This window comes from Telopea speciosissima, chromosome 4, assembly GCF_018873765.1.
Source record: "Telopea speciosissima isolate NSW1024214 ecotype Mountain lineage chromosome 4, Tspe_v1, whole genome shotgun sequence".
Classification (NCBI taxonomy): Eukaryota; Viridiplantae; Streptophyta; class Magnoliopsida; order Proteales; family Proteaceae; genus Telopea; species Telopea speciosissima.
This window is the reverse complement of record NC_057919.1, coordinates 70261277-70286150: the sequence shown is the minus strand read 5'-3', so window position 1 is coordinate 70286150 and position 24874 is coordinate 70261277. Positions and strand designations below refer to the sequence as shown.

The following is a 24874-nucleotide window of genomic DNA, read 5'->3' as shown; positions in this document are numbered from 1 at the left end:
CAATGTTACTAAACATAACAGAAATACATAAAAAAAAAATTCAAAAAAGAGAGAAGAAATGAAAATCAAAGAGTGATGGATCTACTAATAGATTAAGATCCATGCTCCCTCTAGTCCCGCTCAGATATGAGGGTGAATCCACCGGGGAAAATAATAGGTACTCTGTGCACCTGAAGAATGAGGTCTATGGCAAGAAGAAATCTGAGAGCATGGGAGACCCTGTTTTCAGCTCCCAGCTGCAGCTGGTATAGTTGCCGGCTTTGCATCTTCAGCTTTCTCATGTTCTTTGTTAAGCATCTGAAATCAAATCCCCATATTTCAAGATCATGATGCTTGCAGTACCAAAGAAAGTCTATTATCATAAAGGGAGCAGGGTAAATTACACCCTCTCACATTGTTTTTTTAAATCAATGTTTCTCTTTCCTTAAAACAATTATAATAATGAATGTGAGGAGGCGCAGTGTATGCCTTTTCCCTATCATAAAATATCATACGAACTACTTGGCTAAATATAGAGGTAGTACTGTATCAACTTATAAGGAGGATTGACTCATACAGCGGGTCCAGCGGGAAAAAAAAAAAAAAGACTCATCAAGCAGGTTATGAAATTGTCCTTCCCCTCGATATAAACAGGAAAATAGTGTATTAGCAAAGTGGCTAGGATAACGACATCTACGTTTAAATTCAGCCCAACAGCTCATGCCATGTGGTCGGTTATAATGCTGAACTGTAAATTTTAGAAAAAGAGGCAGGCATATTACCTTGTTGTTTATCAGGTTATGGAGAGCAATTACACTCCGGATGAGGGAAGAAAGATAAATAACCAACATCATATCATTTGTCTTCACTGCAAATACAAAGTAAAAGATGTAAGTTCCAAATTACCAGCCAAAGCTTAAAAAACAAAAAAGTGGTAAGTGATTTGCCTCTCTTTCCTTACCTGCAAAAGACTTGATTAACTCGGCCACATTGAGATTTGGAATAAGGTTGAATACATCCTAATAAGGGAGGATATGAACAAGAATACAACATTAAAATGGATCGAGACAACAGAACAGCAAGCTCAACTCCAAGCAAGTATACCAGAATAAGAAGGCAAAACAAAAGAAAATTTATCAAAACCCTTAACCATAGCAGATTACTGCAATTTTGCTTTAAAGGAAATCCACAATCAGATATTTATTGTAGCGCGCAGAGAATATATATATGATGAACCAGAGGACGATCACCACCCCAGGCTTACCATCAGAATTGGCTGACCTTATCCTCCATGATAAAGTGTGCAACCACAGACAAGGACCTGACTTTCCTGACAATACAACAAACACAATTTTTCCTGAAGATACACATGACAAATCTCAGGCATCGCAAGTTATCTAATTCCGCACAAGATCCTCCTCCTGATTCAACTTCATTACTTAGTTCAGATCTAAGTGGTTCTTAAGGCATCTTGACTAGTTGCATGTTTTGGATGATCTAGGCCAACTTCATTCTCGATTGAGCTCTACAGCTACATAATTAGTGGCTAACAATTGTTGTCAGCTTCATGTTCAATTTGCAGTACATAATTCACAGGTTGAATGGTTAACTAGACTCTGATTCAGTAGTAGCAATACATTCAACTAGTGACATTGATTTGTTAAATTTGGTTAAACAATCAACAGAATAATAATTGGCCATTTTCATACTCTTGCTATTTGTAATATATGAATGGGGAGCATGGCCCCCATGCACACACAATAATGTAGTTCTAGATTGGAAGGGGTCCAAGTAGAAGCCAATACCCAGGATCTGCCATGAACAGGGTAGTACGAATAGGTTAAAATAGGTGTCTTTGGTTAAATTAGAGTTAGGGTCTAATGGGACCTAGGGTTTGATGGCAGGGTTGTGCTAAGTTGATGTAGGGGAGTCTTCCAGTGAAGGTCTTGCTAAATTTTAACAAGTCAAGGCCTTTTAATTAGAATTGACAGCAAGGTTAGGGTTAGGTTTTTGGGTTTTTGAAACGAGGAAAAGATGGATTTTTAGGGTTTATAATGGTGAGATGAGGGAGCAACTTGGATTGAGTTTTCCCTAGTATGAGAGGAGAATTCGATCAAAGTTTGGTGTGATTTGGCTGGCTGGTTTGGTCTGGGCAGAATTTAGGTATTGGGAAAATTGAAAACAAAAGGGGGAATCTTAGGGTTTGGGCTGTGAGAGGATTAAAGAAGAAGTAGGGGATGACGATGATTCAAACTCACTGTTGTTGCAGAATTTCCTTGGCAACAGCTTGTTTGATTGTAGATTTTGAATAAAAATCAAAACTTGATTTGACCATGAAAGTAGGGCTTCAAAAGAACAAAGAGAGCTTGAACGAACCACCCGGGCTTCACATCGCAAGGTATCGATTGGATCAAACACAAGACAAAAATCTTCAATGGAGAAAAAGAGTAGCAAAAAACTTTTCATTAATATCAAAATTTGTGTTCCATACTTACCCCCCTTACAACCTTAAAAGACTTAAAAATAGACTCTTACACTAAAAAGGAAAGGCCTAACCCAACCCTTAACCTATTAGGCAACTTAAACTGACTAGGAAATTAAAATAGACTCAAAACAGAGTCCTAATCCAGCCCCACTAAACACTTAAAAGAACCTACTACAATCACTTAAATTGAACCATTGGTTGACACGGTTCAATTTATGAACCAAATTTTTTTTTTAAAAACTAAGTATGGAACTAAAACAACTAATCCCGTATGCCACCCTATAACCCATAATTTAGGTCCATAAAAGTGACCTATTACATAGAAAACCCATGGGATCAAAGGCCCACCAGGTATAGAACCCAACCCTAGACTTATTCCTAATAAAAACAAGCTTATTTTTGGTGATGAATCTGCATCACACGGGGGCTAATGAGAGCACACACGGAAGCATCATGGGGATGGGATTTCCGCCTTTCATAGGGTGCGGGACAGTCATCTCACCTCCACTGTGTCTGGGCATGGGCGGTACACTCCCCCACAGAGAACTTTTCTCCAATATGAATTTACTCGGTTTCATTACATCTGTCAGTGGAAAAGAAAGATTCTAGGTCCTTACAATGGTATTAATTTCCACTATCAATCCCATCATAATTAGAAATGCAGCTGGGAGTTTCATCATTCTGATTTGTTGCAATGCTCCATATCTTGCTTTCGCATCTGATATAATGGTGTAGTTTCCTTAGGGTTCTGACCCATTAGGTCAAAATATCTGGCTCATACAACTTGGCCATTATATGAAGCTTGATTAACAAAATGGTCCTCTCCAGGTTGTCAATTGCCATAGTTCATCTCTTTGAATAAATTATTCAATTATCCAATGGTAACACCACTTAAATATTTATTGTACTTATCCTCATATCTGTAGTTCTCGAAAAATAGTTCATTCTTTTGTTCCTCCCTGACTTTGTCTTCAATGATTCACAAAGCAGCCAAGTGACCATCCAACTCTTTACCAAATGAACAATGTATTCATTGGTATCTTGGAGATGGGGTATATTAATTAAATAATGTTTGGAGGACTACAGCATCCCATAAATCCAAGAATATTGCTTTCAGTCTATTAGTTTCATCAATATGCTGAGAAGCATTAAAAATATGGCACCTAGCTTCTTTAGTACTTTGCCTAATTTTCAAAATTGAGAGAACTTGCTCACTACTTCCAGAAAAGCCTAAACAATGGGGGGGGGGGGTGTGTGTGAGAGGGAGAGAGGGAAAGAGAGAGAGAAAGAGAATGAACTAAACAAAATAACCCTAAGAGAATAATATTCCAGACATTATGATGCAATTAACAATAACTAAAGAAGAAATGTACCTGTAGATGATACAGAATTTCATGATTTAAGGGGAGTTTTCCATCAACAACAAGATCGAGATAGGCACGTATCTCTCGGAGTCGTGCATCCAGGCCCTTCAAAGCTGCAAGTTTCCCTGTAACCTGTAGTAAACAAGGACTGAATGGTTAATTTGTTTTCAAAAGAAGTTAAAATATATATAAACTAATGCCTCCCTTTTCCTTCCTGAATTAGATGAAAGAAAAGCATTCAAAATTTATATGTAGAAGGATAACAAGCATATCAACTATATGATTGGGGGGAAAGAAAAAAACACCTCTGTTGCAAGGGTGCTAATCGTTGTATCCTTGACATCCCTGAGCAAATGCTCAACTCCTATTTATTAGTGACAAAGTATTCAGTAACACAAATGTGAATCAACAAAAAAGAGGAGAACAGGGCATTTTCAAATATTTAGAGGATGGGACGGAGTCCAATAGAAGCATGGGAGTGTGGACTCATGCCATACCGATTTCCTCTACTTCATGAGCAGCAATTTCAGAAGGCACGTGCACAAACACCTTCTGGCTTTTCTGAGTTGCATTCTGAATAACCAAGAAGAAGCTCAGCTCTCAATAATAAACAGTATACTGAAGCAGCATGAATGCAAAGAAAAAAAATCCACCATTCAACTTATAATATTTACTAGACAGCTATATTGAGTAATATTAAAGCTCGGTATAACATAAAGAAAAAAAAAAAATAATAATAAGACGACTACTAAACAAGAAAGTTTAACTTTACTCACTTCCTTAACCTCTTCAACGGCATAGTAAGCTTTGGTGGGTATTCCCAGTTCCTTTGGTTGGACGTCAATAATGACCAAGACAGGATTTGGAACATAGCTACAATATCACAATCAAGAACAAATAAGAGAAAAATGAATTACCAATGTCTCCAATTCACATTGTCCACAGAGTGGTAATAAATACCAAAGAAAGTGCATTCCTCTGTTATTCCAACTATAATAAAATTAAGATGCATCATGAAGGACCAGAAAGACAACAGTTGGATACATAAGAACAGCACTTGAACATCCCATGCTCCATTGTGCTATTAATTAATCCCTCCGTTCATAACAAATGTCCTAGCTCTTCAAAAAAATAATAATAAAAATAAAGGGGAGAGTTCTTTGCCTGGGAGCACAGCTCCTGCACCAGCATGGGGGCCAATGGTAGTGCACGTAGAAGCATCAACAGGGGCGGGATGTCCACCTTTCATTGGGGGCGTGGCGGCCTTTCCAAGCAGGCTCAATTTTTCCTATATATATATACTAGTAAAGTTGCATGTGCAAATGCACGTGTTTGCTTTTTTTCATGTATGAATCACCGAAATGAACACCCAACATTTTAGATGTTTTACTTAAATAATATAATTGTTTATATAAACAAACATTATCTCTTATTTCTAATTTTTAATTAATAATTAATAATAATTATCTCTTATTGAATTTATCTGAAAAATCGTGAGATCTTGGTGGAAAATCTTTATATTAGTGCCAGATCTCGAGATCTTGGTGGAAAATCTTGGTATACAGACACCTATCTATGCAAACCTTGGTATGCAGACACTTATTTAGGCCAGGAACTAAGACAGACATTTATTTACGCCTAATATCATTTAAGTAAATGTTTTTGTATTTACGTAAGATATTATTCATAAATAAGCAAATACCCCCCTACTTGAATCCAATAAAAATAGTTAAAAAATCAAATTCCAAAACGAAAAAAAGTCAACCCCCCAGTTCAAGAACAAAAACTGGATTTTCTGTGAAACCCGCAATAAATTTGAACTTTTTGGGACCTGTGTGGTTTCAGGTTCTGGTTTATTGCCCAAGTTAGTCTCTAAGTGTTGGGCTGTCTCGATTAAGAAATTCAGACCTATCTCATGACTCGTCTGTAAAGGCATTCCGATCAGCCAACTACCGTAGCCTTAAATGAGTCTGAGGTGTCTAACGGAAGACAACACATAAGCTTGGCATGCTGGATTGATGGCTTGCGGAGCCTCTCTTTGTCTTAGGCCAAGTACCAGGTGAGAATCTTCCCAACCTGCTCTCCTGGAGTCAGAGGACCACAATGGAACCCCGCACTTAAGCTACCTGTGTCGGATCTATTGGCTGGACAGCATGTAGAACCTCTCCGACAATTAGACCCATTGTAGGTATGATTTATTTGTATTATATAGCGCATCGTACCGACTGATTAGAGTTAATAGGGGCAGTTTGGTAAATTACCTCTGTGGGATCCACATCCCCAGTAGGGAAACCTATTCCCAATATTTACCCGTACCCGGACTGCCCTTGAAGTTTTAAGACAATATTATACAGTTAGAATAATCTAAGTAATAAGTAATTTTAATAAAAATCAGACTTGAGAAGTATTTCTAAAAACAGATTTTACATTTTTTTAAAACAAACCAAACACTACCTAATTAAAGCACTACATATAGATATATGTAACTAATCTAATAAGTCATACACTATTCACAAATCACTAAGACCAAAGGGGTGGAAACGAATTCAGCCTTAGAGAACAAGAAACAAGAAAAGAGAAGGAGAAGGTGGAAGACGGGGATTACACTTTGCATTTGGAGCTGTTCCTGCACATCTGAGACTGTTTTCTTCCATCTTTTACTACTGATTTCAGGTTGGTCATCACAATTCTGTACTTCTCATCTTCTTCTCCTAATTTCTCCATCTCTAGTGTAGATTATTAAGAAGTCTGCCATTAAACCTTCACATAGGTGGTTCAAATTTACCAAAACCCATTTCAGACCTACTGAATTGAACCTATCTATGGTTCAGAACTTAATCTAAGCTGTGAATTACATGCTGCTCTTTATTTACAGCTGAACCATGAAGTTCTAATGGATTTTAAAAATACTAATTTAGGTTAATTAGCCAAAACCCTCAATTTAATTAAGGTTTTAAAAAATTAAACTATGGAATTATGTTGACCCACCTTAATATGGACTTAGATCATGAAAATTGGGCCATGCATGTAAAGATCTGTCCATTAGGAGCAAAACCCCCAATTTCGGCCATTGAGCCGGATGCTGTTGCAGGCCTAGGGCCGGTTGATTGGCTCCCTAGAGAGTCTACATCCGGCTGCCTATTTTGGTACATTTGTGACCTGCACCCCTTGGGACTTGACCTTGGACCATCCCAGAACCTAGTGCATGGTGTTTGGTATGTTGTTAAGGGCTGTTTCTACTGTTTCTAGCCGGTTTGTTGGATTTTTGGTGGGTAACTGACCTAGGATTCCTTCTATAACTAATCTATAATATTATTGTCTCATATTTAGGACTGTCTTGGTCTGTTCTTGCCTGCCTATTGGAGTTTATTCACCTAGGCTAGTCAGATATGCCAGGTAAGGGAACTTTGAACTTAATTTGGGCGTGTCTGTCATCTTAATTTGTTGTTATGTTGAATGTCATATCATGCATCATTGAAACTACTCTGATGCATATAGTTTCTTAGCTTGTGTTTTGATGAATTAGAATGCATATAATTTAGGCTGCACATTAGCATATTGCATTGCATTGCATTGATATTATTATTGTGAATTGTTGATGGTGGAATTCAGTACTCTAATTCAGCTGATCATACTAGTATCATCATGAATAGATTGCACTGGGCTAGGTTGTTATTCATTACCCAGTACTACGCCCCTTACCAACAGGGGAGAGGTGTTGGACAACCCGTGGTAGGTCCGATGTGTTAGTTCCGGGATGCCATCTTCTGTCCCATGTTAGCGTGTGTACTCCGCTGTGGGAATAAACAGACAGGGTTGGCCTTTGGGGGTCTGTCGGGTCCCCACCGTGGTAGAATGGTTTCGCTCGGGTGACCGAATGGGTTAGTTCCGAGACCGAGGTTAGCATCTACCTCTAGTAGTACTTAGACCTCATGAGACTTAGCATCTGTGCTAGGAGCATACTAGATTAGGTCATACATCATGAATTTACTGCGTTTGTATGTATGTATTCCCTTACTGAGCTCAATGGAGAGCTCACTCCTATGGATATCCTTATTTTTCAGGTGATTTAGTTACTTTTAATGATGGATTTGCGGCGCTAGAGTTTGAAGTGCACGATATTTCATGCGCACATGATGATTGCGCAATCTCCTGATCTTGGCCTGACAGTCCAGGCTACTTCCCCACTCTTTTATACTTTATAAACACTTTGTATAGTTATAGTACAGTTTCTTGTGTAGTTTTACCTTCTGGTACTTTTGAGAACTGTATAGTTGTATCACAAGCTTTATCCTTTATATAAATGAAATATCACTTAGACCTCCCTTATTACTGATGTTATCTCTATTATTTGATCTGTTTTCGCTGCCTCTAATTACTGTATTTGTGAAATATGTTTGTAAATGGAGTACTGCACTTGCGATCCTTGGGGGATTGGTTGGATGTCAGAGACATCCAGTCACACTTGGCCCTTATGAACCGGGCCGGGGTGTGACATTTAAGTGGTATCAGAGCCTTCGTGCTCTACTCCTATTTACAATCAAGTTCACAGTACAGCAGCTCTTGATTCATTGATCTGAAGGTGAGTCTACTTAGGATGAATAAAAGCTTCAACTAAAAGCTACAACCAAAGTTAAAAAAAAAAAAATTGATTGTACAACACAAGAGATATTAAATAGAAAATTAAAAACTTTATAAATAAACTGAGTCTTTGGTACAATGGTTACAACTTTTTACAGACTTTAAGTACAATTCCTACAAAGAACAGCTGAAAGGAAGTAAAGTAAAAGCTAGACTAGGATGCATAAGTCATCACTGCTGTGGTGGTGGTGGGCCCATAACCCACAGGTCCCAGGATCTCCACTGGCCCAGTCTCCACTACCTGGACACGGCTGCTAACATGAGTGAAGTCTCTCCTCATGCCATCAAATCCCTATGCCATGGATCTCTCTAAGCCCTCAGACCGGCTAAAGAACTATCCCCAGGGAGTACCATCTGCAGGAACAGCTGCTACAGATGAGGAAGAAGCACCCGCATAACCATGTGAAGGGTGTTGAGGAGGAGGAAGTGGATCTCTACGTGCCTCTGTATGTCCTCTCTCTGTAGCATCCTCAGCATCAGTAGTCTGTCCCATGTCGGTGCAGTCAGGATGACCAAGTTCTGGAGAAAAAGGTGGAAGTTCTATACCCATCTTTACTAGGGTAATTCGGTTGATACTCGGAGACTTCACCCCCGAAGCCTCCTCATTCAATAGGTTTACACCAAACCTGGGAAATACCTTGGTGAGTAGCCTCCCCAGTAACAGATTTCCACGCCCAGGGTTATCATGCAGGTGTGCCATGGTACGCATGATGGCATAAGGAAGGCAGATCTGGTATCCTGTATAGAGACAGTATGTGGCAAGGATTTGCATTGTGGACAACTCAGTCCAGTGACCACTCTTTTGGACTACATTGTGTCCACAAATCCTAGATAAGACATGGGCTGATGGAAGCAAGTTCAACTCAGATTTCATCCTCTCATAGAACTTGCCATTGGTGAGGACTGAATATAACCATTCCTGTTCTTCATCAGCCAGGAACTCAGAAATATCAGCATCTAGAGTGCAGTACCTTCATTCTCCCTCATTAGATATCTCTAATATCTGTGCCAGGTCGGCTGTGCTGAAGGTGATGGGCATGCCCTTCACATATGAACGGATGACGAACTCTTCACCCTCAAAGCCATAGGATAGATTACTCAGGAACAGCCGAACCAGCCTAGGATAACAGTGCCTCTCAGGCTGTAGCATAGGCAGCCATCCTAACCTTTTAAACCTTTCTTGGACCTTGAATGCACCAAGGTCTGCCAAGACTACATTCCTCTCTTCTTCCACTTTCCGGAAGAACCTTAGGTTGATTTCCGCTGGAACTGCAGCTGCATCTCTACCTCTCCCTCCACGGCCTTGAACTGCATTCATTTATGATAAATGCTGCAAATTTAAGAAGAAAATTATTTAGGTAAAGACTAGGACAGTAACAAAACTTGAGGCAAGATTGTTAAACCTATTAGGTACTAAGGTAGGAAGCCTATCAATATGTCTAGGTAAACTAATTATATAGGAATACATTAGGAAGATATAAAATCTGTTTAGATTCCAATATAAGTATAAATAGATATAAACACATTGAGAAACAAAATAAAAATAGGGTAGTCTTAGGAGAGAAGGTAATTATATAAGAATCATAGTACATTAGCATAGCATTAGATAGAAGACATGCAAAACATAGAGTAAACTTTTAGACTTAATAAGAAAAGACTAAGAGCCAAGTAACCTTGTATTAGCATTATATTATGTTTAAAATAAACAAAACAATACCTAGTCTAAACACCTAACACATACACAATGATAGGCAAGAACCAACAGTGTACCAAAACTAAAACCTGAGAAGAAGAGATGCATAGATCAAACAAAGAATAAGAAGAATACATGTTAATGAAGCAAAAGGATAAATATTTGCTTGAAAACTTAGGAGAAAGGATAAGCCTTAGTTAGGTTTTGAGGAAAAAAAAAAAAAATTAATAAAAAATATTAAATTTTCAGTTTAGATCACTTACATGTGATTAGGAAGAGTAAATCTTGAGATCGAAGTCTTCAAATGCGTTAAAGAACCCTAGAATATTCTTAGGAGAAGTTAGAAAGAGTTAGGGAAGGGGAAGAAATGAATTTGGGTATGTTTAGAATGGGACCCAATTAGGTTTTATAAAGCCAGATTAGCCTGGCGGACGTCCGGTTGGATTGGTGTTTGAATCCGGCTCTTCGATTCGGCTGATCCAAAAATCTGATAAAGCTACTATTTTGCCTGGCGGACTTCTGGCCCATTAGATGCTTGAATCCGGCTGTTGCATCCGGCTGGGTCAAAACAGAAAATAAAAATAAAATAAAAATACAATAAATATACATTAAAGATATATACTTATATAATATAAAGTATCATATAAAATAATGCAAATAGGTATGCATTAATGTAATAAATTAGGGCATATGTATTTGTGCATGTATTAATATAAAATAGAATATAACATAAGACTAAAAGTGAAAATATTATATGTATGTGTACATATATTAAAACTTTACATAGTTAAGGTATATTATAATGTTAAAGGATGCGTTCATTGTTATTACTTATTATTAGTATTCTTGATGCATAAATTGTAGGTTTAGTTGCTTATTTAATAATAATATAAAGAATGTATTATATGTAATGATGTTTCCTTACATCTCAATAATGAGTTATATATTGAGTATCTAGGGTAAGTAACTAAAAGAAGAAGAAAAAGATTTGAAAGAAATGTAGAAGGAAAGAGAAAATGTCTACATTATTACCTAGGGTTTAGGTAAAAGAAAAAGAAACCCAACCTAGGATCAAGAAAAGTGAAAAGATTGAAAGAATTGAGGAGAAAATTTGAATTCGGATAACTTGTAGATTAGGAAGGTAGATCTTAGGATTGAATGCCCCAAAATGTGTTAGAAGTCTTCTAGGAGAATTCTTGAAAGAATTAGAGAGTAAGTGAAAGAAAGAATAATGCTACATTGCTTAGATTAAATAAACGGAAGAAGAAGGGTAAGAAAAGCTAGACAAATGGGAAATCATCTCACAACTAATACAAGGTGGTTTAGCAAAGATAAAAACATATAGACTTTAATAAAGATCAAATGGGACTGCTAAGTAAAACACAGTAAAATCTCTAAAGCAAACCATACGGAATTAACCTAATCTTATGGAAAGTGCATTGGAATTAGACCAAAGAAAGTACAGCACAATAGGTGACTGAATCCCTTATACGTAACCCAAGAAGCCATAGGAGATGGGTAGAAGCAAATAATATTAATAAGTACAAATTCTTATCATTAGGCTAGGCATACCTAAGGCTTAGAATCCATTAAAACCCGAGTCAAATTTAAAGAAACCTAAAGTATTAGAAGGAGAACCTCCTAGATAAGAAGAAATTTCACATAAAGAAATTTATGAACAATTCAAGAATAGAAGGGTATAAGAAAATTTAAAGAATTCATAACGAAAGACCTAGGAATGCTAGTTTAGGCATCCAGCCAAACACCTTATAGGCATTAGAATAATAAGCCCTTCTTAAATTTTTTTTTGAATTCCTTTATTTTAAACATAATGTAATAAAAGCCAAAAAGTAACTGAGAACAGAGAGAAGCTAGAACTGAAGGATGTGTCAAAATTTTGCTCAACAATAGGTATGAGTGGAGTAATGGGTCACCGAATGTTCCCTCCGTTTAGGAGTGAACACTAGGGATTCCATCAATATTCCAATTCATCCTACAGTTGAGTTAGGTATTGCAAGACCAGAAATGGAAGTCTTCATAAGAAAAACCCTATAAGCAAGAATTGTATAGACTTTTACACTACAACTCAAACCTTGGAAATATAGATACAAATATAATAATTGAATTATATGAAAATATCATGAACATAATAGAATTTAAATAAAAGAAGAACAGAAATGAACTCTAAGGAATAAGAGGAACAAAAATAATGATAACAATAATAATAATAAGAATGAGAATATTTTCTTTAGATTTCTTAGGTTTAGATACTTACCTTGTCGACTTGCTGAGTGAGCCATGTAATGGATTGTTCCCAAGTTACCTTAGATACTCTAGGACCCCCTCTTGTATATTCTTGTGTGTTTAGAGAAAGAATAGGAGAGTTTAGGAAATGAGAATAGTGTCTTTGGTCAATTTAAAATACTGTTTGACCCGAAACCGGTTATCAAGCCATCAACCAGTGATCGTACAGTACCCAAAACAAGAAACAACATAAGAATGTAAGTCATGATGCAGTTGAAGTAACCTCAACCGTTTGGATCACCAGGTGCATCAATTTCGAGGACGAAATTCTTATAAGGTTGGGGGAATGTGAAACTCGCAATAAATTTAAACTTTTTGGGACCTGTGTGGTTTCAGGTTCTGGTTTATTGCCTAAGTTAGTCTCTAAGTGTTGGGCTGTCTCGATTAAGAAATTCAGACCTATCTCATGACTCGTCTGTAAAGGCATTCCGATCTGCCAACTACCGTGGCCTTAAATGAGTCTGAGGTGTCTAACGGAAGACAACACATAAGCTTGGCATGCTGGATTGATGGTTTGCGGAGCCTCTTTGTCTTAGGCCAAGTGCCAGGTGAGAATCTTCCCAACCTGCTCTCCTGGAGTCAGAGGACCACAATGGAACCCCGCACTTAAGCTACCTGTGTCGGATCTACTGGCTGGACAGCATGTAGAACCTCTCCGACAATTAGACCCATTGTAGGTATGATTTATTTGTATTTTATAGCGCATCGTACCAACCGATTAGAGTTAATAGGGGCAGTTTGGTAAATTACCTCTGTGGGACCCACATCCCCAGTGGGGGCCAATAATTACCCGTACCCGGACTGCCCTTAAAGTTTTAAGACAATATTATACAGTTAGAATAATCTAAGTAATAAGTAATTTTAATAAAATCAGACTTGAGAAGTATTTCTAAAAACAGATTTTATATTTTTTAAAAACAAACCAAACACTACCTAATTAAAGCACTACATATATATATATATATATATATGTAACTAATCTAATAAGTCATACACTATTCACAAATCACTAAGACCAAAGGGCTGGAAATGAATTCAGCCTTGGAGAACAAGAAACAAGAAAAGAGAAGGAGAAGGTGGAAGAAGGGGATTACACTTTGGAGCTTTGATTCTACACCTTGAATTGGAGCTTGGGACTGCATTTGGAGTTGTTCCTGCACATCTGAGACTGTTTTCTTCCATCTTTTACTACTGATTTCAGGTTGGTCATCACAATTCTGTACTACTCATCTTCTTCTCCTAATTTCTCCATCTCTAGTGTAGATTATTAAGAAGTCTGCCATTAAACCTTCACATAGGTGGTTCAAATTTACCAAAACCCATTTCAGACCTACTGAATTGAACCTATCTATGGTTCAGAACTTAATCTAAGCTGTGAATTACATGCTGCTCTTTATTTACAGCTGAACCATGAAGTTCTAATGGATTTTAAAAATACTGATTTAGGTTAATTAGCCAAAACCCTCAATTTAATTAAGGTTTTAAAAAAATTAAACTATGGAATTATGTTGACCCACCTTAATATGGACTTAGATCATGAAAATTGGGCTATGTATGTAAAGATCTGTCCATTAGGAGCAAAACCCCCAATTTCGGCCATTGAGCCGGATGTTGTTGCAGACCTAGGGGTGGTCGACCGGCTCCCTGGAGAGTCTACATCCGGCTGCCTATTTTGGTACATTTGTGACCTGCACCCCTTGGGACTTGACCTTGGACCATCCCAGAACCTAGTGCACGGTGTTTGGTATGTTGTTTAGGGCTGTTTCTACTGTTTCTAGCCGGTTTGTTGGATTTTTGGTGGGTAACTGACCTAGGATTCCTTCTATAACTAATCTATAATATTATTGTTTCATATTTAGGACTGTCTTGGTCTGTTCTTGCCTACCTATTGGAGTTTATTCACCTAGGCTAGTCAGATACGCCAGGTAAGGGAACTTTGAACTTAATTTGGGCGTGTTTGTCATCTTAATTTGTTGTTATGCTGAATGCCATATCATGCATCATTGAAACTACTCTGATGCATATAGTTTCTTAGCTTGTGTTTTGATGCATTAGAATGCTTATGATTTAGGCTGCACATTAGCATATTGCATTGCATTGCATTGATGTTATTATTATTGTGAATTGTTGATGGTGGAATTCAGTACTCTAATTTCAGCTGATCATACTGGTATCATCATGAATAGATTGCACTGGACTAGGTTGTTATTCATTACCCAGTACTACGCCCCTTACCAACAGGGGGAGAGGTGTGGGACAACCCGTGGTAGGTCCGATGTGTTAGTTCCGGGATGCCATCTTTTGTCCCATGTTAGCGTGTGTACTCCGCTGTGGGAATAAACAGACAGGGTTGGTCTTTGGGGGTCTGTCGGGGTCCGATGTGTTAGTTCAGGAACTGGAGGGTCCCCACCGTGGTAGAATGGTTTCGCTCGAGTGACCGAAGGGTTAGTTCCGGGACCAAGGTTAGCATCTATCACTAGTAGTACTTAAATCTCATGAGACTTAGCATCTGTGCTAGGAGCATACTAGATTAGGTCATGCATCATGAATTTACTGCGTTTGTATGTATGTATTCCCTTACTGGGCTCAGTGGAGAGCTCACCCCTGTGGATATCTTTATTTTTCAGGTGATTTAGTTACTTTTAATGATGGATTTGCGGCGCTGGAATTTGAAGTGCTCGATACTTCGTGCGCACGTGATGATTGGGCGCAATCTCCTCGATCTCGCCTCGATAATCCAGGCTACTTCCCCACTCTTTTATACTTTATAAACACTTTGTATAGTTATAGTATAGTTTCTTGTGTAGTTTACTTTCTGGTACTTTTGAGAACTGTATAGTTGTATCACAAGCTTTATCCTTTATATAAATGAAATATCACTTAGACCTCTCTTATTACTGATGTTATCTCTATTATTTGATTTGTTTCCGCTGCCTCTGATTACTGTATTTGTGAAATATGTTTGTAAATGGAGTACTGCACTTGCGATCCTTGGGGGATTGGTTGGATGTCAGAGACATCCAGTCACACCTGGCCCTTATGAACCGGGCCGGGGTGTGACATTTTCGGCGGTAGGTGCAATTTTCAACTTTCTAATGCTGGGGTTTTTCTCAAATTTAAAAATTCAATAAATCTTAATATGGTAAAACATTGCTAAAAACCAAAAGTGCGGTAAAATATTCATTTGTTTTGATGTCCAAGAAAATATTTTCATTCAGAGCGATTTTGACAGCATTCGTGTACACCAAATTAAGTTTTACCGGTACATAACTCCTATTTGGACTTTGTTTTTGCAAAATTTGATAGTGTCATTGTGTTTAAATGGCCTAAAATAGGCTAAATATCAAGTTTCATACCTGAACTAGGTCTAAAACCAACTGAGTTGAGGCTTCAAGTCGAGAAAAAAAAATGCACCAACTCGGCAAGGTATCGCCAAGATCTCAACTCGGTTTTTCAAGGGACCGAGTTCTGAGTTTTAGTACCTTGTTCATTGGTTTCTTCCTCTTTAAGCCCCGACTTGTCCTCTGTCAATGTCTCTGGAGTATCTACTCTGATAGGCAACCTAGAGAATCTCCCGAATGTCAAAGCGCCGACTGTGGTGGTCAAGATAATGGTTTTAGCAGCATTCTTGATCTTCCGCCATTCTTGGTCATAAACTGCTTTAAGAGGATCGATGAATCGACTTCTTGGCGTATCGCTCACATTCTTGGAGATTGCCAAACTCTGACATCTCACTTTGAAAGTAAAAAGAGTTTGGCCAAAATGGCCATATAATGTAGAGCATGGCAATGTACATAGTATGAGAAGAGTCGTTTATTTATTTATTTTTTTGTAGAAAGGAAGACTTCTTTCTATTTTTTTTTTTGAAGAATGGAAAAGTCTTTTTTATTTTTATTTTTAATAGTCGTATCATTATTACTACTAATTCTCAACTTCTTAAGCAATTTAAATCCACTTAACTTAAAAAAGGGAAAATTTTTTGGTAGAAAGGAAGAGTAGTTCTATTTTTTTTTTTGGAAGAATGGAAAAGTCATTTTTTTTCCGATAGTCGTATCCCTATTACTACTCATTCTCAAATGCTTACATAATTTAAATCCACTTACCTAAAAAAAGGGAAATTTCAATGTAAACTTATTTCAATTTGTGCAAATTTCAATGTAAACTTATTTAATTATAATAATAAAAATAATAATTAATAATTAAATCCACTTACCTGAAAAAAGGGAAATTTCAATGTAAACTTATTTCAAGAAATAATAATTAAAGTTGTTTTTTATTATAGTCATATTACTACTCATTCTTAACTTCTTAAATAATTTAAATCCACTTCCTAAAAAAGGGGAAATTTCAATGCAAACTTATTTTAAGCTCCACTTACCCAAAAAAAGGGAAATTTCAATGTAAACTTATTTCAACAAGTAATAATTAATAATTAAATATTTTTTTTTTTATAGTCGTATCACTATTACTAATCCTTTTTAACTTCTTAAATAACTTAAATCCACTTACCTAAAAAAAGAGAAATTTCAATGTAAACTACTCACAATTAATGAAGGCTATTTTTTGGGAGAGAATGAGGGACGATTAATGAAGCCTATTTTGAAGAGAACGAGGGAGTGGATAAGGAAATGGAAAACGATTAATGGAGGGTATTTTTTTAGGTTTATTGATATTGTTGAAGGGTATTTTTGGTATGAAAAGATTTGCCAGGACTTTATATTATAAAAGTAAGAACTCAAAAGTCATGGCAAATCTTTTCATACCACAAATACCCTTCATTAATATCAATAAATAAAAAAAAATACCCTTCATTAATCGTTCTCCATTTCCTTATCCACTCCCTCATTCTCTCCCAAAAAAATAGGCTTCATTAATCGTGAGTAGTTTACATTGAAATTTCCCTTTTTTTAGGTAAGTGGATTTAAGTTATTTAAAAAGTTAAGAAGGATTAGTAATAGTGATACGACTATTAAAAAAAAAATTTAATTATTAATTATTACTTGTTGAAATAAGTTTACATTGAAATTTCCCTTTTTTTAGGCAAGTGGATTTGAATTATTTAAGAAGTTAAGAATGAATAGTAATAGTGATACGACTATAAAAAAAAATAAAATTAATTATTAATTATTACTTCTTGAAATAAATTTACATGAAATTTTCCTTTTTCTAGGTAAGTGGATTTAATTATTAATTATTACTTTTATTATTATAATTAAATAAGTTTACATTGAAATTTCCCTTTTTTTAGGTAAGTGGATTTAAATTATTTAAGCATTTAAGAATGAGTAGTAATAGGGATACGACTATCAAAAAAAAAAAAAAAACATGACTTTTCCATTCTTCCAAAAAAAAAAAAAAAAGAGAACTCTTCTTTTCTACCAAAAAAATTTCCCTTTTTTTAGGTAAGTGGATTTAAATTGCTTAAGAAGTTGAGAATTAGTAGTAACACCGCTAAAACCGTTATCTTGACCACCACAGTCGGCGCTTTGACATTCGGGAGATTCTCTAGGTTGCCTATCAGAGCAGATACTCCAGAGACATTGACAGAGGAGAACTTGGGGCTTGAAGAGGAAGAAACCAATGAATCTCATTCTGATTTTGTTGATGCCTTGAAATCTCTGTTTCAAAGGAAGCTCGAAGATGGAGAAAACGTAGAAGCTTTGAAGATATTGAAACAATTGGTTGAGGCTCAACCATCGGAGGTGGAACGGATGTTTTTAATGGCGAGTTTGTTGAGTAAGATGGGAGAGAAAGATGAAGCTCGAAAGGTTTATGAAGAGATTTTGACGATAAATCCTCTAGCGTTTGAAGGTTTATTGAAGAATGCCTTGCTTATGGACCACTGTGGAGAAGGGGAAGTTGTGCTGAAACGATTCGAAGAAGCATTGACACTTGCAGTGGAGGAGCAGAAGAGTAAGGAATCGCGATATGTGAGGTTAATTATCGCTCCGATTCGGTTTGAGGCTTTGAGGAGTTACCAAGAACTGGCACAGGAAGACCCAAAAGATTTCAGGCCTTACTTCTGCCAAGGTGTGATTTACAGTTTTCTTGATAGAAACAAAGAGGCAAGAGAACAGTTTGCAAAGTATTATGAGCTTTCGCCCAAGAAGTTCGAGGTAGAGGGATACCTGCAGACTCCATTGACATAGAGGAAGCTCTTTGGGACAGATCCAGAGAATTGAAATTCTGTTGACAAACCTCAATATAGATTTTTTTTTAATTGAAATATTATAAGTTCCATTCGATTTTTTACTGAGTAAAGATTGTTAGGAGGGATACATTAGATATGAATGTGTTGGAACAGAACTCAAAGAATATAACAAACAGGTGGGAACATGGGGAATGGACTATGTTCATGAAGACCAGTTGTAAAGACGCAACTGACAATACAGTGCCAGTTGAAGGTTTTAAAAGAACAAGGTAAGGCAGGAGATAAATATGTTCAAGAACTAAGAAAAGTCATGAGCTCGTACCAGTTAATATGGCCCTAAATAGAGTGGAATAGAAAAGGACAACTTGTGTGGTAACATTCAGCTGAGTTGGAAATTAGATTTTGTAGATCTCTCTCTCTCTGGGTTTTGCGGCCAGGTGGCGGAGAGTATAGTGTAAAGAACAGAAAAGGAGAGTTTTTCTTCTAGTATGTAGCATTCAAATGAAGATGTACGCCATGCACAAAACTCCCTCGTTGCTGCTAAAAGTAATAATATGGTATAAGCATATTGGATACAATGCTCATATCCACATCCATGTCCTGTCCTAGAAGAAAAGGAAGTCTATCTTTATTGATGTGGAGGAAAAACTGTACAATGGAGTCAATTAACTGTTCTGGGGTTATTTATCCCATAGCTATGCTCATACGTAGCTATGGTCGATGCACTAGAGTTTGTGTTGTTTGTGTCGATGTTGTATGCCCCACCAACTATTCTTTATTATTCTTTTTCCCCTTTTAGGATCCATGTAGCCGACCCCATTAAGTTGGGATAAGGCTATGATGTTGTTGTTGTATTTTCAGGTAACAATACTATTTTTCCCCTCATATTTTGAGCTTAACAAGTTTGCTTGGAGCATAATAAATTTTCATAGTATCTTATGTGGCTTCTTCATTCAATGTCCAAACTTCATTTTGACTTTAGTTTTTTTTTTTTTTTTTTGGGAGGGGGGGTGTAAGCATGGTTTAAAGTATCGACCAATACGATATAGACCAATACGTATTGGTATTGGTCGATATTGATACGCCTTATTTTTTAAAAAAAAAATGGACTGTCTCGACTTGTATTGAAATGTATCGGCCGATACGATACGTATCGATACCATCGATACGGCCAGTAAAGGGTTCTGTGGATGGTATAATACGTATCGATCGATACGGCTCGATACATACCGATACATTACCGATACGTACCTATACATTCAATAAAAAGCCATTTTCACTCACATATTCGATACAACTCCTAATCTTACGAAAAAATGAAGGAAAACTCTCAACCAAGAGTTAAAATCTCACAGTTAATCTTGGTTTTTCACATTTTTAGACTAAAAAACGAATCAAGGAGTGCTACAACATCATCCTTTGCATCATCCAATACTCTTCATGGCTATAGATGATTACAACATGTAAGAAACCTCATCTTTTATAACAATTTCAATTTAATGCACTTGTTTGATTATACATTATTCACCATTTTAGTGTTTATTGATGACACTTGATATATTACTTATTTATATTGTTTTTTGTTCCAAAAGTGTATTTCCATGTGTATCTTGACCATTTCTATGCATATCTATATTGTTCGATACGTATCTTCGATACGATGTCTCTTAAAATCACCCGACTGATACGATACCCGATACCGATTCTTTAAACCTTGGGAGTAAGATAATTTTATGCCCAGTAACTAGCTCCATCAATTTTTCCTTAAAACAAGTTTTGCACTCTCTCTCTCTCTGGCCATTTGAAAATTTATTCAGTTAGTTTCCCAAAAATGCCAAGATATTACAAATCCAAATTGATTTTGGGAATAGTTATAGCAAAAATATGGGCAGGTTAACAGCTTCTGATGGATTTCTGTTTTCTTAAGTTCTAATTTAACTCAAAATACCATAATAATTGATGTAGAAAAATTCAGTGGCTATCCTCTCCCTGTTCACATAAGTATGGTGCTAGATGTAGAGCATTGCACGACACCAATGATATCAAAAACCATTTCTTTCCCACCATTGTGCCACGTTGTACCCCTATAGTTCTTTAACTAGAAACCTTAAATCCCTAACCTAGAGCTATAAGACCCATAAAATAGGAGATGCCGCAATTACTGCACAATTATATACATTAAGAAAATCCATCTTTCAGGAATGACCTGGATCAGACACAGCCAGTAGTGGTTACTGAGATTTATGCTAGACTACATGATAAAATTTGAACATATTTCCACAGGAACTGTCACAGCTTTGTGAAATCTATATTAGAGGGAAAGACCTTTTCCTCATATCACTGCAGAATGTCTTTTTTTTTTTTTTTTTTTTTTTGGGGCTGGGGGGGTGGGGGGGAGGAGAGGAGAGGGGTAGTGGATCATTTAACAGGAAAGTGTAGCTGGAGAAGGCACACATTGTTCAACATATTTTCAAGAGGGACAGCCAGACAAACTGATACTTCTGCAACTTGTAAATAAAAGGGAAGAGGAAGCCAGAAATCTAACGCCCAGTCAAAGAAAATCAGAAAGGATAGATTCTAACATAACCAGAAGAGGAGGAAGGACATATTCTAACATAACAAGAATATCCACTTTGGACAAAGATGGCTAGGTAGCAAGGTTCGAAGCTGAATTTTTGTTTGATATCACCGAAATATTTTGATTTCGGCAGAAGGCGAAATGGGGGAGAAATCTGAAATTTTGAACCTTGCTAGATAGATAAGCCAAGAGTTCTATGTGTAAGGGCGTACTCAGTGCACAAGGCTCCAGCTACTGAAGGGTCTGGGGAGAGTCATAATGTACGCAGCCTTACCCCTGCTTTCGCAGAGAGGCTGATTCCAGACTGACCGCTTGGCCATGATGGAGCAACCTTACCATTGCACCAAACTCTCCCAAGAATTCTCTGTGTATGTTCGATAAAGTCCCGCCAACCCACCAAAGCTTATCAGTGAAATCAAGTAAAGATGACCAATTATAAACAGATCAGAGTCAAGAGTTTTGAGCAAAAATAAGTAAAAGAAAGGGGGAGGGGGGAGTAAGTCATTGATGATGAAAGGCCAATAAAAGATGTTAATACATTCATATTAATTATGTTCACCGGAATACGGAAGTAAAGATTTTCTTTTCTTACTCATGGAATAATACGTGAATATCCAAGTCATTTTCCCGCAGTTTTGGACCTGTACTGTACCAACCGACAACATGCTCCTTGGCTGAGAAACATATTTGTAAATTTGGTTATAAAATGAACAAGCCAACAGATTCTCTCTATAAGATGTGATAAAGAGTTATCATACAGACAATGGATCAAAACAAGGATACCATTTATTCTCTTGAACATAGAAAACATTGATTCATGGTAGTTGTGGTCAAGAAACCAGATGTTTGGGTCCTTATCATCTTCTTCGAAAGGCACTGCAAATTTTAGATTTAAACATTTAGAACAAATAATTATTAAACCTCATAATGCAAAAACTGTATCTATGCAGAAGTGAAAGCCGATGAAAAGAAAGAAGTAAATTTCAATGCTCGTGCCACAACTTTTATTGACTAGATACAACCATCTCAGGTAGCATGACTTTGACATTCATCCACAAGGAAAACATGCAACAAAGAAAGAAACCATGCAACATCAAATAACTTTACAAGGAAGGCACAAGTATCTAGTCAAGCATGTCTAGAGAGGTATTTCCAAACAAGCAGCCTTAGGTGCGTATCTACCTCATGGCCACTAAGTTGATCCACAATTGTTAAGGACAAGTCGTCCAACTTACCCGATGTTGCACAATTCAAAGGTAAATTTTGGAATTTGGTCAACATTTGGACTGCAGATGGTACGAAGAGAAAAGGCTCAATATAGAGTGGGCTGTATGGTTTAACTCCAATCCACATGATATCCTTCCTATAGAACTGTTAAAATTGCCATATCAACCCTCCTCTGATATAAATAAATGGGGAGAAAAATCCACTCGATGTTGAGCTATAGATTTGAGATGGGACATGTAGACAATGCAATGGTGCTCTATCTATCCAGCTGTTTGGTTGACCATATTAGCTCTCCAAATTGTAGAAACACAATGCTGCTCAAGAGATATCTCTCTATATATGTCCATGTAGATAAGCCACACCCTATAACAAACAGAAGGCCTAACCCTCCAATGGTAGAAACACAATGCTGGCCAAGAGATATCTCTCTATATATGTTCGTGTAGATAAGCCACACCCTACCACAAACAGAAGGCAGGGCATACAGCATCGAACCAGAATAATTTGTGAATGACTGCCAGTCATACAAGTAATAAAATCATTTCAATAAATATTGAAAAAAAGGCCCTTCATATGGATACACTACTAAATTTCAAAATCATAAAAATGCCCCAAAGTGTAGTAGTATCCCTCTATCGCCACAACCCCCCCCCCCCCAAAAAAAAATAATGAGAACATACTGAAACAGTGATCTCAATCTGCCAATCCACATAAAACCATGGCGATATGCCGATATGCAACAAAAGAAGTATAACTTGTCAATTAACAAATAGGAAGTTTCTTATACAAAGATCAAAGAGCTTGCAGCTCATACCTGGGACAAATACTACCTAATAATCTAGGCTATGCATGGTCAGTATCTGATAGCAACGAGATGAATGCCTTGATTAATAGCAACATACTACCCCTCCACATAATGTAGCATGAACTCCTTGAAATGGAAGCAAGTATGAGTTTCAAACCCCATCAGAGTCTGCTGCCCCAAAAGTTTTTGTTGCAACACCTCCTGAAGTATAGTTCATTTTTACAGATAAGGTGAACTAAAGAAAATAAACAATCCTACAGGTGACCCAAGGAATACCAATTAATGGTTAGGCTTTAACCTTTATCACGGAAATACTCCATCCAGGATTATGGTATAAACTCCACCTTATCCTATCCAAACCTTCTGTTATTTGGATATTTTCCATCTGATAACATGATATCCAGCATCAACAAAATTGTACAGAATTTAGTACAATTGAAGATGAACAAATCTCCTAAGAACTTAACCAACCATGCATCTTTCAGGGTTATCTACTGGGGCCCATATGCCAGAGGGAATAAGGAATATATAATTGTCCCGCATAACTTCCACTAATCCAGTCCTATCACTGTAGCCATTGAATTTGTGATTGACAACCCTCCATCTAAGGCCATAAGATTTACTGCCATACCAGCACAGCCGTTTACCCAACTGATTTTGGGTTGATCCCATATAGCCTGTAATGAACTTATTATTGATTAGGAAGTCGTGTACTGCATTCCTGGTGCCAGATTACAAGGTCTACCAGAAATTTCAAATTTCTTTAGACAGATTTTTAGTTAAAGCCACAGCTATTTCACAGAGTAGATCAAAGATTGGTAGAGAATAAATCCCAAAAGGCCATCCTCCTAGCGTACTAGCCTAACAAAAAACCATGTAAGACCCATTCCCTTGGAAATATATCAGCACCCAGAAGAAGAAAAAAAAAAACCTACATATTAAGGTTTAAATGGCCAAAGTTTGACTTGTAAAACTATCTTTATAGGGAGAAGACCAGCGTTGGCTTACTAAAGTACCAGTGAAGTAAACCCTAAAATTTTCTATTTCAAGAGGTTGTAGAGCCGTATTCACCATTTTTTTCCATCACCGAAAAACGAAGGATAATCTTAAACCCTAATTTTCTCATACAAATCGAAGCTTCAACAAAACTCTCAAATGCAGCATTCCATAATTATATTTGAATATTTTTCAGGTTTAGTTTTTGACAAGTTTTTCAGGAAAAAAAAAAAAAAGAATAACTGACGATATATGAATTTGACTAGTATAAAGGACAAAGCGAAGTATTGAGACAATAAAGCATTTAAGACATATTAAAAACGGAAAAAATGAGAAGATAGATCTTTCACGATCATGGCCGAGATTAAAGAACTGAACCTGCATAGCTGTTGGTGACATCAACAGTTCCTTTCGAGGAACTCCCGAGTAAAACACCAATAACGCGCTTCCGAGTATCCCAAGCGACTCTATTGTAATTATCAACTATACTGAGAAGAACGAGAGGGTGAACTATAACCTTCTCGATCGGTCTTGCCGAAATCTGCTGTGTCTTGATAACATCCATCACGATGTTCTCCTTCCCCGCAGGCTCACTCACTGTTTCAGCAACAACTCTCTCAAGTCGATGTGACTGCGAAAAACTAAAAATGG

At 37.0% G+C, this 24874-nt stretch overlaps 1 protein-coding gene, 1 long non-coding RNA gene and 1 pseudogene across 3 annotated transcripts; 2 read left to right on the top strand and 1 right to left on the bottom strand.

Annotated features, from left to right (window-relative positions):
- On the bottom strand, positions 1–24874 carry LOC122660458 (26S proteasome non-ATPase regulatory subunit 7 homolog A-like). 2 transcript variants are annotated; one of them, XM_043855768.1, is made up of 10 exons: positions 24602–24874; positions 21979–22071; positions 21788–21869; positions 4605–4701; positions 4326–4401; positions 4134–4192; positions 3838–3960; positions 941–998; positions 762–847; positions 2–297 (listed from the first exon to the last, which is right to left on the bottom strand). In XM_043855768.1, the coding sequence occupies exons 1-10, from the start codon at positions 24786–24788 to the stop codon at positions 226–228; spliced, it is 933 nt and encodes a 310-aa protein (XP_043711703.1). In that variant the 5' UTR covers positions 24789–24874; the 3' UTR covers positions 2–225. The 2 variants fall into 2 exon arrangements, with proteins under 2 accessions (XP_043711704.1, XP_043711703.1); XM_043855769.1 differs by lacking the exon at positions 21979–22071 and having other exon boundaries at positions 1–297.
- On the top strand, positions 16249–18648 carry LOC122658122 (annotated as a pseudogene).
- Positions 21294–21873, top strand: LOC122660459. Its single transcript, XR_006332694.1, has 2 exons — positions 21294–21395; positions 21554–21873. It is a non-coding gene; the product is annotated as an uncharacterized LOC122660459 (long non-coding RNA).

What these genes read in the sequence shown, in the direction of transcription:
- LOC122660458 (XM_043855768.1), bottom strand. Translation starts at nt 24,788, where the DNA reads ATGGATGTTATCAAGACACAGCAGATTTCGGCAAGACCGATCGAGAAG. An exon ending in AAATTCTGTATCATCTACAG is followed by an intron (nt 999 to 3,837) that starts GTACATTTCTTC and finishes CTCCCTTATTAG; the next exon opens with GATGTATTCAACCTTATTCC. An exon ending in ATAACCTGATAAACAACAAG is followed by an intron (nt 298 to 761) that starts GTAATATGCCTG and finishes ATTTGATTTCAG; the next exon opens with ATGCTTAACAAAGAACATGA.